Consider the following 15,589-nt stretch of genomic DNA (forward strand, 5'->3'; position numbering starts at 1 on the left):
TTTTTCTTTTAAATTAATGTTTGATAGCATCGTTGTAAAATATGCTTCCATCATATTTCTGTGAGGAGATCAAATGTGAAATGAAACGATTTATCCTTAAGAGAGGGGTGGATTTTTGTCCGTGCATTGAAGAGCCATAGATCTCATGGGTTGCAGGAGAAGACAAAGGCTCCTCATATCATTTGGTGAATCACAACTGAGTCCTACCTCTCTTCACACAGGTATTTTTGGCCAGAAGCTAGAAGACACTGTCCGATATGAGAAGCGATATGGGAACCGCCTGGCTCCCATGCTGGTGGAGCAGTGCGTGGATTTCATCCGACAGCGGGGGCTGAAGGAAGAAGGCCTCTTCCGACTGCCTGGGCAGGCTAATCTTGTCAAGGAGCTGCAGGATGCGTTTGACTGTGGAGAGAAGCCTTCTTTTGACAGGTAAACTCTTCTGGCTGCCTCCCACTCCCTGAAGCCTGGACAGAACACAGAGATCTGCTGCTGGATGACGTTGCTAGAAAACATGTGGCATGGCAGAGAGAATGAGTGCTTTTACAGTTTTTCTTCACATTTCCTATTATAAATGTAAAATTTTCATTTTTTTCCGACTTTGAAATTTAACTGCAAAGCACTTCTGGAGAAGTTTCATTTAGGAATTGTATCATTAGTGTCTTGGATTAATCAAAAAGCTTTATTTTAGTATCATTTGAAATGCAGAGGTTTAGTCAGTTCAACAAAGGAAGAAGTTGTTTTATCACCAACTGTGATATGTTCTGTTACTTCTAAAACTGAAAATCAAATGACCATGCTAGTAAACCTAATTGGTTTTGAGGATTCAGGTCCAACTTGTGTTCTAGTATTTATATAGTTTTGCAAAGATGAAGCCAAGAACCCAATACACTCCTGTAGATGGCTTCAACCTGTAAGGTCAGCGTTTTGGGTAAATTCAGCCCTCCTGCCATGAGCACTGATAGCACTAGTTTGTATATTCAGAGGGTGCAGTCAGAGAAACAGAACCTGGGGATTATGAATGCCCCAATCCCTTTATTAAACTGTATTTAGAGTTTATATGATGTTAGTGAAATTTCAGTATAAAGGACTGTTAAACAACTGTTGTCCTTGATATGTGCTTTAAGTAACACACAAATATACTTCCTAAATGAAACTGGGATCCTTCATTCCCACTGAAGGCCTGATCTGCATTAGGAGGAAGAAGCAGAACACATTTGCTTTATGGGACCTTTGACTGATAGCAGTACAAGTAACAGGAAGAAAAGCACAGCTTGATCTTTTAGTGCAAAAACATGCCATGGTATGAACCTGATGGAAAACATTTACCTCCATACCCTCCCTGCTGCTCTGAAGTGAGCAAATTTGATATGTATGGAGATATGTGTTTTTCACAGATGCACAGAAGGCAGACATCTGTAGATCTCTTTTATCTTGAACAGCTTCCTCAGTTTTGACCCTCGCTGTGATAAATGGCAAGAATTTATAATGCTGTGGAAAGGGAAAGTGATTGTTTTCATTCAAGATTTATTAATTCCACATCAGTAGCTGAGAGTTAAGATGACTGAGTAGAAGACAGTTTTATGCAGGAGGACTCTAGGAAGTCTGAGTAACACGATCAAGCTGCGGATGTCCCTGTTCACTGCAGGTGAGTTGGACCAGGTGACCCATAAAGGTCCCTTCCAACTCAAATGATTCTATGATTCTGTGATGACTTAGCTGGTAACCATTTGTAGTATACTGACTGTTCAAATACTAACAGTAGAAAATTAAAGTAACCAGGCACCATTTGGAGATCTTTTCCTTTCTTTGACGTTAAGCTAAATACTGCTGGTCATATCCTTGTATCTCTATTGCAGATACAAGTGGGCAAATGCAAGGGGCTAAAGAAACCAATAGTTTGTTTTTTTTTCAAGTGTTTGTAAGCTGTAAGATTGTGGCAGAAATGTTAAGAATAATCTGCCCCCAGACTCCAGGAAGATGATGCACTGAACACCCACTGAGAGATTCAGCTTGAAAGAAATACAGAAGGTCTATCTGTTCCAAACAAATGAGACCAGGGATGAACTTGCATAATTAATATTTTTTGCCAACTTATTTAACAATATCTGTAGCACACACTAATGAGACCCAGGAGTAGGCATACCAGTTGAACTTCAGCAGATGAAATGAAGCAAAGATTATACGTGTCACTGCTGTGAAGTAGGCACATAATGTCTACTCTGGTAATGAGGAATATGAGCAGGAGTTACCTTTAAATGTCTGGTACTGTGATTCTTCTGAAGCTGAGGATTTATAGAACACCAGCTTTGTGCGCCTGAATGTCCTGGTTTTGAAAAGTTATTTTTCTGACTGTGTTTTCACATTCAAATTTGGAGATGATCTGTGAATGTAGCAAGTGTATCAGAAGTCAGATTTAAATTCTGCTCTCACTTCTGCCACTGGGCACCTTCTTTTATTGTACAATCTTTTGTTACAGTTGTATGCTCTGGAAGTGAAGTTGGTTTCGCAGTAAAGTACTGTTTGGATTTGGGTAGCCTTTCTTTTTGTTCTGCTGAACAGCAGCATGACCTTCAGGTTTGGAGGAATTGGTATGGAAAGCTGAGCTCTTGTAGAGTAGCCACAAGCTGAAAAGTTGCTGTACAGAAAAGAAGAATGTATGTTAAGGGGAGTCTCTGCTTAGTTCCTTTTATGGAGTTTGAAATCAACTGTGTTTATTTTGTAATTACCTTTTTGTAGTCACAAGAGTATAGTGCAGGATATACCTGGGTTTTGTTTCTTAATTTCCCTTCCCATATTCTTATGCATTGATAGTAATAAACAGTTAGCATTTAGAGCTTGGATGACAGTTTCCTTTGATGGGACAAGGAACAATGGAATCCAGGTCATGCTTACATAGCAGTGCTGGGTCACTAGCTCTGACTGGGACAGAGACTAGCTTCTACAGGTACTGGAAGTCATACAAAGAGCTGATGTTTGAGTAGTTTGCCATTCTTCATGGTGACCTTTTTTCTGCATTTAGGTGCACATAAGTGAAACAAAGGCTTTCTAACAAATGAAGTCACTGTGAAATGTGTATGTACACGTGTATGAGTTTCTTCATGAAATTAAAATATTGTTAGCTAATCTTTATGCTGTGTTAACTTAGTAAAGATAGAAAGCTTTTTTAGAAGCAGGAGGAAAAATGAAGGTAAGGTTTTATGGCTAGAGTTAGTGCTTATTTTGCCTCTCTTTTAAGATCCAGCTCTTAAAGCACCTTATGGGCACAGGGAGATGAAGTTCAGATGCACAGATGTCTTTTGCTGTCTAGTGACCTTGAAGTAACTGCTGTCTGCAGTTCTATGGACACCCTGCCCTTCTTCCCTCCTATGCTCTTGTCTGTGCCCGTTTGACTAAGACAAATGAAGCAGAAGGAGTGTGGCATGTTTTAAAGAAGTAAACCAGACTTGCTCAAAGGATTAAAAAAATAAAAATAAAAAATCCATGTTTTGTAAACATAAGGCATGTTTGACAAATTGTAACTCTCATATGAGTTAGCAGATGGATGTGCTGTTGCCACAGTTAGTAACAAAAATGCAGTGAATCCAGAGAAATTCAGATGGTGGCAAAAATCTTCACATATTAATTTGTATTAATTTGAACTTGATCTTTTTTGATAGACTATTTTAATTTACAGTTGTTGAAGAACTGTGAGCTTTATGCAATTCAATCGGAGTGGAACCTATAAGTGAAATTTCTGAAACTTGCAGAATGGCAAAATCCAACATCCATCTGGAGCATCCAGTGTCCTAGCTCTCTGCAGTGAAAACTAGCACATCAGCATTTCTTGTAGTCCTTGAAGGGGAAGGTATAGTTGCTAAAACAGAAAAATGCTGATGCCTTTTGTATGAAGAAAATAAATAATAGTGAAAAGTGAATGTTGGTTAAAAAAAAAAAATCAATAAATGTGTCACTCTGCATGTTTGTGACTCTACATACATACTGTCTGCTTCTGGAACTAGTGCTGCAGTGAGGCAATCATTTGTTCTCACTGCTGTTTGAAATATTAGCATTTCTATGTAGAATTGTCTCCTTTAGGGAATCCACTTTGCTTGTCTGTAGGTTGGAGATTTCCCTCTTCTTGTGTGGCTTATATTTTAAATTTCAAGTTCTCCTGCAATTACAAATCAGACATTTGTAAAGATACACAGTGGATTATAAGTATTTGATCTGTAAAATTAGCATAGCATCTGTGTAAAGAAAATAACAAAGGTTTGTTTTGCAATTTTTACATAGAAAGGAACAAAAATTGATTTCCCTTTTTATATCATCTCATTCCATCCACTGTCCATCACAGTTATTACCGGAAGACATGGCAGTTATAATTTCTCAGGGAGAAAAAATATTTGAAATGTCCCTGAAATGGATATTAAGCATGATTAAGATACAGAGCATATTAATCCGTTTTTGTGGCTTGGATTTTCACAACTGTCATAATCTGTGTAGTACATAGCCCTGTGATTCAGTGGAGTTCAGAATTACTGAGCTTACGTGCCTGCATCTGTGAGTATGCACAGGAGAAAAGGCAAGTACATACTTGCACATTTAACAAAGCAAAAACCCTATTGCATCCTATTATGGGTATCAGTCCCTTTTGAGAAGGATGCAGTGTATGATAGGATAAAATACTGTTACTGTAGTCGCCATTGCCATTGTCTGAGAAAGGGATAAAGTGGCAGTATGCAGTGGCTGACAAATATTAGCTGCTGCTCATTGGAATCACATAATCCAGAACGTGGAGCTGAATATATCCCTGTGCATTTAATTACTGGGATTGTCAAACAAAAGTAGGTGTTTGATAAGGATGGTACAAAGAAGGTCATTCGAACAACATACACAACTCAATATATAGAGAATGCACTGCCTATCAGTCATTACTTCATCCCCTCTCAATGAGGGCATAGTCAAAGGATACTACCAATTAATTTCAATTGCAAACTTGACCTGACTGACTGATTTTAGGATAGACTCCTGTAAACTCCGTGTGTCTGCATGTATCCTGAAGCCGGTGAACACTGCGTGTGTTTTAGAGAAGACAGGGAAGATGCAGTGCAAGTGGGAATAATGGCTAAAGGATGAACTTGGCAAGGACACTAAATTTTATTTTCAACCTGTTGAGCAGATGAAATCAGGGAGAATGAATAAAGTAGAGCTATAAAGAAGTACTCTGATCCCTGCTGGAATAATTATGCTGTGTTTTGTGTGTCTTTTCTGAATTAAGGTACAACTGAATATTAGAAAAATCTAAAAGGCAAATGTTTTGTACCATGGAAATAACTGTGCTTCCAGAAAAAACTCAGCATTTTTTAGCCCTGAGGCAGTCATCTATCAATATACTTCAAGCTTTTAGAGCTTAACAGCTCCACGTAAAGCTGAATTCTAGGAGGTGAATATATGTGACATCTGAAAGCATAATGCTGAAGTATTTTGATCTTTTTGTTCTTCGCAATGTGCTACTAGCATTATTGTAGAACATGGAAAAATGTTAGAGGAGAAAAGAAAGACACACCTTTGTTTGTGATTCCTTTAATTGCCATTAAGGCTCATTAGTGTTTTTGAGGAGGTAGCATCACCCTCCTCAGAATGGTTCTTCTGGGCACTGCATGGGCCTTGGTGCTTTGGTAATTTAGCAAGCAGCATAGTTGCCTTTGCAATCTCATCCTCCAGATACAAAACATGTTTTAAAATTTAGGTGAATGCAAGAAAGTGGGATGCATCTGCACTGGCACTGTATGGGCTACGAGTAAATGATGACTTGGAAATCACTAGTTAAATAAAGTTTTCTGTTTTCCAAACACAATCCTGTACATAAGAGCTTGTTTAGAAATAGTTCCCTCCAAGGAGAGGCTTTATTCCTTCCCTAGAGGAAAAGCACAGTAATCCCTACACAAAGCACTTACGTAAAATGAAGTCTTTACTAGAAAGCGGGTTCCTGCCAACACAAATGACCTTAAGCTTGTGTAAATTGCCGTCTATTTCTGCCTGTGGCGATCCAGGCTTCCTTCCCTGATCCTCACAAATGACACTCTGCTCATCAGTTATGCGTCTGGAACTACTTCAGTTCTAATCCCGGCCCTCTTTCTATCCAGCTAGCAGAAATAGCCTCTGCATATGACAAGAGTTAAGAGACTTAATCTAGCAATTAAATACACGTTTAAGAGATGCATTTCTTGTGTGATGCAAAGGGTCATTAAATCAGCTTAATTGGTGTCCTGCTGTAGGAGTGTGTGCTTTTAGTTATTGGCAGAGAATGAGCATTGGGCGTTGCTTTGTGTGAATTTCAGTTTCAGAAATGGAATTGAAAAGACATTGCTTTGTACTTGTTGCTGTGCGGCTGTGATTTAACAAGGAAATAAGTGTTCTCCACTTGCCAACAAGTCAATTCCTTTACTACGCACACAGACTTTTTAAGAAAGGATGGCACTTTCAAAGTAAGAGGAGTGTTTTAAAACAGCCTTATAAAAGGCTTGGGGATAAGGTCTGTCAATCTTAAGTATTTCTTGTGCTCGCTCCGCTGAATGCGTCCCTGAAAGATAGCATGGATCTCAAGCTTATGAACACAAGGACGAAGGAGAAGAATATGTGGGTTGTGTTTTTTCCTCTTAATAGATCAGTAGACTTGATGATCTTTGCAAGTCCCTTCCAATCAAACAATTCTAAATAATTTGTTAAGCTGAAACATGAGAGATTCTCATGATATATCAGGATCATTTCTCCTTTATTTTCAGCAAGGGTGTGACCAAATAGATTAAGAGGAACTCAGAGAGGTTTTTACAGTCTCTGTCCTTGGAGATAATCAAAAGTAATTAGGTGAGGCACTAAAACACTTGCTCTAATTGGGCTGGTTTTGGGCAGGGGTCTGACTAGGTGACCTCTGGTGATTCTATGAAGTTTACTCAAAGTTGAACCAAGTTTTTGTGGCAAGGAAAACAAAGAGACTTTGATGCATGTTTCACAAGTTGTGGGCAAGACTTCAGCTGGTACTTAGCTTTTGCACTATGCTGTTTGTACTGTATGTATGTTGTGTAGGAATATGATTCCTTGAATGTACCTGCACAAGGGGACAGGCATCGCATAGGTCATTCTGCCAATTATGTTATGCATGTGAGCTTTGCATTTTTGGACCAAAACCTGACTCCATCACTCATATACACCTGGTTCACTGTAACACTACCAAACACAGGCTTTGCCCTGCCAGCCTTTGAGTACTGGTTTCTCAGCGGTAACTATGCTATCATTCTCTCTATAAAGAGCTATGCATATTTGTTACATTCCTTGGTGTTGCTCAGTTATGATGTTTCAGCAGTGGTTGATAGTGGGCTCTGGCATCTCATCCTGCCTGCTGACTAGGAGCAATGTGCACACTAGGCAGCCATTAACTCTTCCTCGCAAGTCAGAAGGACATCTGCAGTGTCTGAGAGAGCTTCTCCATAAGACTTGAACGCAGCAACACAACCGCCAGCTCATGTGGTCGTTCAGGATGTGGTGGTGATGGAAAGTTTCTGTTTGCAGGATTGTGATCTGTGACATATTTCAAATGACGGAGATGCAATTCCAGTAATTTGGGAATGTACTGACACACCAACTGTTCGTACTGTTCCCCTTCATTTTATTACCAGAATTCTTGAATTTAATTATAGCTTCCCATCTTGTTGTTCCCTGCTGTTTGTTCTTTGTGCAAACTGTATATGTCATCATGGTCTAAGCTATTTTTGGCACAGCATTAATCTTTCTGTACAGTGACCCTGCCCTGTTCTGTTTCCTCTCTGAAAGCTGATGAGGAGCTTGTTGGCTTTGTGCTCTGAAGCGCTGACTCCAGCTCTCTGAACACACAAGTGTGAGGGTTACACGGGGATTTCTGGCGACCTGCTGGGCCTCAGTTATTTTGTTTATGGTGGAGAGGCTGAAAATCTCCAGGCAGTGTAATTGGTCTGACAGCCACTTCCACAGTGTCTGCATATCACAAAGAAAAGTGCTGTCAAGCAGCACTGCCACGAGGGATATTAATGACAAAGTTTGGATGAATGGGGCTTTGGATATGTGTAGTCTGATGACTAAGGAGAGGCTGTGGTGCATATGCATTTGTAATGCCTTTGCATTGACTGTGGTGGAGTGTTCTTTTGGCAACGTATCAGCAGTGAAGCAATATCTGTGTTGTAGTGAGGTAAGCAACGTTTCTTGGTCTAGCACGAGATGCTGAAATAAATTGGTTCTCAGCTTGCTGCTGCTTGTCGTGTTGCATCCAATTTTCTGCTTTGTGCTTTCTCATTTCACATTTGTAATTGTTCATTCTGCACCTGGAAAAATCTTGCCTCCGTTAATGAGGGTTGTCCCAGTGTAGATAACAGGATGTTCTGCCAGAATTTGCATTCTCTACTTTCATAGTTCTTAATGAATTCTTTTAATCATGTTAATGACAAATGCCTAATCATTAAACACTTTGATATTACAATGTCAAATAGCAAAAGAAGAGTCAAGATAGGTGCGATTATTAAGTTGCTGTAGTTGTACTGGCTCTAGGACATATGGAAAGTGTCATTTCTTAAACTGATTGTTTTAGCTGGAAAAAGTCCAAGAGGTAAAAAGCACTCTTCAGGCTTTGAAAAGATCCATGGATTGATTACTGGTCATGGAGACGGCGATCAAGGAAGGTATGCAGATGCGGATGGCTGACCTGGAGTGTGGATACAACATAGCAGATAGGAAATGAAAAACAAATCCATCTCCATCTCAAGAGAGCTTAGGTTTGATAACTCCTTTGAAACTCACAGCTCTCCTCTGCAGACATTGATTAAACAAAGTCCCCAGCAGTGTTTCAGTACAATTTAATGGAATTTGTAAGAGAACAATTGAGATCATCTTATTTTGCAATCCCACCATCTTGTGGCAGTCTGTGGCATTGCCTTAGCATTTGGTCTAAGGGAGCGCGTTAATTTAAAAGATAGCAAGTATGTCCCCGTCTATTAATGGTTACCTCAGCTCAGAAAACACCTTTCTGTAGACCCAGATGTGTTTCAGGACCATAGTTTGAGTATGTGAGTCTTCCTATATTTTTCTTGCTCCTTGGCACCCTGTCTTTCATTTCTCTCCCTGTTCCTCTTCAGCAGAACCAAAGCTTTTAACGCATAATGGACCTGACCCTTCAGGATGTTACTGTATACGTGCTTAATATTGAAAGAAGAAAAATCATAAATTGCCTCAGAGTTGGGGGTTTGGGGATTTATTTTTCCTTCTTCAACCTTTTTCCCATCTGCTGTGACCTTCAGGAGCAAGTATTTTCCTGCACACAAAGGGATCAGTGTATGTGTATGGATGAATTGTACACAGTTTTACGCAAGTAGTCCCCTGGAAACATGTGGGTCAGCAAGGCCTGAGGAGTTTCCTTTTTTAGTAAAAATAATAATGCAAATCTTGAGACTATATAAACGTAGAGCAGTCGGAGTTCAATTCTCTGCTTATTCAGTGCATGCTCCCTGTCATGCTGCAGTGTCGGGCTGTATTAGAGCTGCCAGCTCTAATGGAGAGAGTACCCGAGAAATCAGGATCTGTGCAGTGGGACCTCAGGTGGTTGTGCAATTGGTAAGAGGTTCTGTTGGCCAACATATCAAGAAGGGCTTTAATTCACATCTGGATAGAGGATAGGTAAAAAGCAAAGGATAAGGGCTGAACCTGAGCTAGCATTCAAAATTTCATAATATGGTGCAACTATCTCAAGTTTCATGTGTAATCCTTTTTCACGTGTATCCAAGAGGGGTAGAAACACAGGAGATTCCTATTTTCAGTCCACACATGGTTAGGCTTGCAGCATGGGGTTGCAATCCAGGGATTAGAATTTGCACCTTCTTTAAAAATGCAGTTTTGAGTTAATGCTTTATTTATAAAGTTTCTCTAGAAAGCCCTTTCATACATGTTTTGGAATTTTTGTTGGCATATTTTTCATGGTTGAAATAACAGTGTTTTCTGAGAATTTGTTTCAGGGAGGGTGGTGGTGGTTAACATTTAAATATATACCGTGCTTATCGCCACTCTTCTTCTGTTCTGACTTAGATTGCACATACCTGACCATGTTAATCTAAGGTTGTTCCCATCATTCTTGTTAAGATTTAACTTAGTTAAAACTATTCTTGTTTTAACAGAGATCGTTCACTAATAATGATTAACATACTTCTAGCAAAGCTTAAGTACATCATGCCAGTGGTTACCTCCAAGAGACTGCAAATTTAAAATCGTTTTAAGCATTGAGTCTTAGAAAAAGAGAAAACATGCTAATGCACACTGCACGAATGTCTTTGCATTACTATGTTACTTTTTTCTTCTGAAGTTAGCATCATCTAGAGTCTGTTTTTCAGACTTCTCAGAAGTCAAAGGGAAGGCTATCAGCTCGCAATACAACTCCTGATATGAATCAGGGAAAGCATGTGGAACATTCCAGTAAGGAAGGATTTTAAGAAGTCTCGAGCAGCTAAATCCAGAGGATTCAGAAGTAATACGGGCTTTCTTTATGCATTATTCTGTTTTTAGCTATTATTTTCATAGAAACACTCTTAAGTTTCTGTAACATAACTTTACACACTATGGAAAGTCTTAAGAAAGTTTTATTGCATGTATAACTTGTGATATTATTCTTTGTCCCCATTTTTTGCTTTTAATATGCCTGATAATCAACTTGGGATGCCGCTGCAGATGCAGCAAAGAAAATATCTAAGTTTCCATAAATGGAACTACAAGAAAGCATTTGTTATAGTTTGACCCTTTGCCCTAAAATACTGCCTGCTGCTCTAAGTACTCAAACATTTCCTAAATTTGAGTGACTTACAGTGTTTTGCCTTATCCAGTACAAGATGGAGCTGAAATTCATTTCCTGGGATTTACAGTTATGTTTAATAAAGTTTTCTGTTTAAAAGTGTAGCTGAAAGGCAGAGTAGTAACAGAACCATAGAGTCACAGAATATCCCAAGTTGGAAGGAGCCCATGAGGATCATCAAGTCCAACTCCTGGTCATTTTGCAAGACCCCATAGGAAAAAGATGAATGTCAGGTTTGGATTGAAGACATGAAATATATGATCTCCATGCTTGCTTAATGCTTGTATCAAAATAAATTATACAAGCGGGTACGTTTTGGGAGCGACAGCATATCTGAGAGGAGAATAATTTAATACAGTGTGTCAATACGATATTAGGTTGCTGGCTTGGGTCCAGATGAAATGCACCATGTAGCTAAGAGATTTTGGATCTTTTCAATACCTATGTCTACAAATTGGGTCCTGTTTGTAATTATTTATAATAATGCACCAACACGGTTGACAAATTTACATTTGCGGGTATTCTTACAAGTTGCTTACAGAACAACAAAACTAAAAGCAGATTACAGAGATGATCTATAAATATACATAGTGTTGATAGTAAAATCTAGAATGACAATCAAGAAGCTAAGCAGAGGTTTTTAGCCTGTTAACTGCATAGTATCTTCCTGGTTTGCAGTAATGCCCTATTGTATTCCAACCCAACAGCAATACAGATGTGCACACGGTGGCATCACTACTCAAGCTGTACCTAAGGGAACTCCCAGAGCCAGTCATACCATATGCAAAATATGAAGATTTTCTTTCCTGTGCCAAAATGCTCAGCAAGGAAGAAGAAATGGTGAGTCTGCATGTTGCGTACGGTGAATAAAAAGATTGCTTTTTTATAACCTGTTCCAGTTTTGAGGAATGGAGATGCAAGTAATTACATATCCTAATTTAAGTCCTGTTTGTATTAACTGAGGCTCTCTTTAAAGGAAAATAGTTGCTACCTATGTCAGGCTCAGCATAACCTTTGCTGTATTTATTGCATATCATCAAATTCAGTCCAAATGAACATCTCTGTGGCCAGTAGCTTTCATTTTGCCTAGGAAACATTTTATCTTTTCACAGATCATCATCCAGAGCTGAAATAGGGATGGTTTTGATAGTTTCTATCCAATTTGTGCTGTTAAATCAGATGATTTTCTTCTAAGTGTTCTAGGATGCCACATTTCACTGACTTTAGACTGAAGACCACAGAGCTCTATTCATTGCCTATCACTGAATCAGAAGCATCAGAAAGATGTCTGGAAGTGGGCAACTATCCAAAACTTTTTAAAATTTGCATAACATAGGTGAACTTAGTATGGGTTCTGAGGTACATTAAGTGCCCTGCAATGGCAGAGGACTACCCTTGTATTAGTCTGAAGAAGTAATAAATGAAGCTTGATGTTTACACTGTTATGTGTGCTTATGGGTAATCAACTCAATACAGTGTTTTCCAAGTAAAAATAAAGAAGCTTATTCTTTTGATTGCAGTCTGGTCTTCTAAATTTCTAAGGTTATTATAACTGTTTAATTCCGTTTTGACTTTTCAAATCCTGCTAGAATTGGACCCTTCTTCTCCTTAACCCTCTAGTTAACTGGGAGGAGAATGAGCCCCTCCTTTCCAACCGTCTCCGATTGCAGTTTCTTTGATGTGTTTATTGTCTTGAAACTGAAATTGTCAGCATTTTTCAGTGACAAAATACTAAGAAACTCTGCCTCCCCACTTTGTTTTTAACCACATATATAGGGCCTGATAGAATTAGTGAAGCAAGTGAAGAGCCTGCCAGCTGTCAATTATAATCTGCTGAAATACATCTGTAGGTAAGTGCCCTTGCAAGAACATCACAGTGATATTTATAGCTGTTAGCTGACAGAGAAATTTGTTTGCATTTGGACTCTGAAGGAAAAGTATTACAGAACTGGAGGAGTGGTTAACTTCAGTGATTGCACTAAAAACCTGCCTACTGCACTCATTTCTCTTTCGCTTTATCAAAATGCAGTTATAAGGTGACTTAATAAGCAAGCTGCAGTACAGAAAAGTACAGAAGTGGATATATAGGTCCTCTTCCTAGGACACAGTTTTCCCGTTTATAATTGCAGTTGTTGGCCTTAGCTGTGCACTCCTGAGGCATGGTAGCACTGTAAACTGCAGCATCTGGTAGAATAGTTTTGTAGAAATGAGCAAGATCTTAAAAACGTGTCTTGAAAAGTAGCAAAGTGTGTAGCAAAGGATGTTCTCAGCATAGGAAACATTTGAAAATAAATTTAAACTTCTCCTAGTTGAGAGTTTGCATTTTGAGGATATTTTATGAGCCAAATATCTGATTGCGTATGTTAGAGAAAGTCATTGTCTTCAACAAGGTTATCTTAAAATTAGATCAGAGAGATATTTTTTTAACATTGTATCATTTTTAAGAAAATATGAAGACACTGAGTATAACCTTGAGCTTCCAAGATGTTCCTTCACAATTTAGAGTGGAATACTCAGACTATGTTAAGAAACCATTGTATGTTTTGATTATTTTTTTTCTTTCCTTCCTTTTAAAATGTTTGTTAAAGGCATATTTCTTCCTCACAGATTCCTGGATGAAGTCCAGTCTTATTCAGGCATAAACAAAATGAGCGTGCAAAATCTGGCTACTGTTTTTGGCCCCAACATCCTCCGCCCTAAAGTGGAAGATCCTTTGACTATTATGGAAGGTGAGTTGACTGTAAATATCTTGAAAGAGAACGAAAGAATATCTTTAGGTTTATTAACAATTACTAATCCATGTGGTATATAGACTACATTCTATGTCCATTTTAAAGACACAGAACTCTTCAGTGTGGATAGACAGCTGGGATAAATCTTCCGAGATACTATAAAAATGACTACAGTTTATAGCATTGCAAACAGACCTTACATGAGATTATGCTGCCTTGGCAGCTTTATTAAAAACTTTTTTTTCCCCCTCTATGCTTGCTCCAAATATGGTGTGTTCTTTCCCAGTACGTGTGGAATAAGTGCAGTTAACTGCATCACCTGCAGTTCTTAAGGGTCAGATATGTTTTCACAGATTGATATTGCAGTAGCCCGTCATTCTCCATAAACTCACATGATCGCTTTTCTCTCTCCAAATACTTGTTTCCTAGTATGTTTGATTTAGTTAACCTACCCAGAAATAAGGGCTGTAAACAGTCCTTGCACTGTACATCGTATTAAAAACTTGTAGCTTGTTTATTTGGGATTGTGTGAATTTGTTTTCCTTTGAATATGATGTTTTTTCTTTTTTCCAGATAATTGTGATTCTCATAGACTTTGTTCATTTACCGTTTTATTCCCTTCTTCTAAACCTTTATGTTTCATCTTCATCCTATTGTAAATGGACAGAAATGTAGTGTCTCCAAGTCGCATAATGAAAGAATACAAAAATATTTCTAATTGTTCATTGGATTAAAAATACAGGGAAGTATCATAAAGATGACTTTCATCACTGGAGTCAATGAGAATCTCACTGAGGCTGAGACCCTCGATCTGTCATACCTGCCAGGATGGCATCTACTGCTGGGACACTGTGTATCTTCAGGCCACCTGGGAAAAAAGGAGGCAAATCAAGATTTGGGATGGGATGAGAGTAGTTAGCTAGTCAAAAAGGAGAAAAAGAAGTTATCCTCTGGGTCTGTGTTTTTTCAGAGCTGGCTACCGCCAGTATTTTATGTGAAAGCTTAAATGAGAAAGATGTTTTAAGTGGGTGGAAATGGAAAATACTGATTTTTTTTTTTTTTAATGTCTGAAAACATCTCCAGACAGCTTCTCAACAGCCCACAAGCTTAGTGGCTGCTTTAGGAGGTGGCATGGATACTGTGCTCATTGAAGGGAAATAGTATATATTTTTTTCACTTGAGGAAATAGTTTTAACTAAATAGTTTTAACTAAATAGTTTTAACTAAACAGATTTATGACTTCTCATACTTCTCTTATAGAAGGAAACCTTTTAGAAGTAAACCTTTTAGATTTGACATGGACTGTGCTGATGTGCAGTTGAGCTGCTCATAGTTAAATACGTGGGATCTTTGTTAACAAAGACTACACATTGAATAGTGCCTCCTCACCAGCCTTCCTCACTGCTCTTTGCTTTTTGGAAGAGAAAGCTTGACAATGAAAAATGCTCTTCTTGCATAGCCTTTTAAAGCCAAGCATGAAGCTATGTGCAGCCATATCTGTATAATGTGGATGAAAAGTTGTTTTGTCTAGTTCAAGTGAGATTTTCCTGACTTCCAATTACAGGTTAATTTGAATAATCTCTTAGTAGTTGTATTTTAAAAGGTTAGGTTATAAAAATCCGGAATATTTCAAAGGAGTTGATATGGCACAATGGGAAATTCTTGATTAAAAGGGCACAGCCTGCCTCTGAAAGCACTCTAGAAGTTTGAAGATAGGATGATTGTTATAAATACTCTGACCTTGTTCCTGAGAGATTCCTAACAGTACTTAGTGAGATTCAGTTTAAAGAAATAGTTGTATGTCTTCATTACCCTAAGTCCAGTTATTAATGGTAGTGTGTAAATTGTGCAGTCGAGCGGTGTGCACACCAAGGGGTTATTAGAGAGGCAGCCATTTATTAGAGATACTCGCAAGTTGTGGTTCTGCATTAGTTCCATACTGTGCATGAAACATACATAACGTGACACAGTTGCCAGTTTGCATGTAGTTTAACTACAGACAGGTTAAAAGCATTCA

At 38.5% G+C, this 15,589-nt stretch overlaps 1 protein-coding gene across 7 annotated transcripts in view; it reads left to right on the forward strand.

Annotated features, from left to right (window-relative positions):
- Positions 1-15,589, forward strand: part of ARHGAP24 (Rho GTPase activating protein 24) — a 156,201-nt gene that overhangs the window by 135,942 nt on the left and 4,670 nt on the right. For all 7 annotated transcript variants that reach the window (XM_052681494.1, XM_052681495.1, XM_052681496.1 and 4 more), the window contains 4 exons: positions 222-429; positions 11,548-11,680; positions 12,617-12,690; positions 13,448-13,569. In XM_052681494.1, coding sequence (XP_052537454.1) covers positions 222-429; positions 11,548-11,680; positions 12,617-12,690; positions 13,448-13,569 — 537 coding nt within the window. The remainder of the gene's footprint in view (positions 1-221; positions 430-11,547; positions 11,681-12,616; positions 12,691-13,447; positions 13,570-15,589) is intronic.

This window comes from Tympanuchus pallidicinctus, unplaced genomic scaffold (assembly GCF_026119805.1).
Source record: "Tympanuchus pallidicinctus isolate F22 unplaced genomic scaffold, pur_lepc_1.0 scaffold2, whole genome shotgun sequence".
NCBI classification, from domain to species: domain Eukaryota; kingdom Metazoa; phylum Chordata; class Aves; order Galliformes; family Phasianidae; genus Tympanuchus; species Tympanuchus pallidicinctus.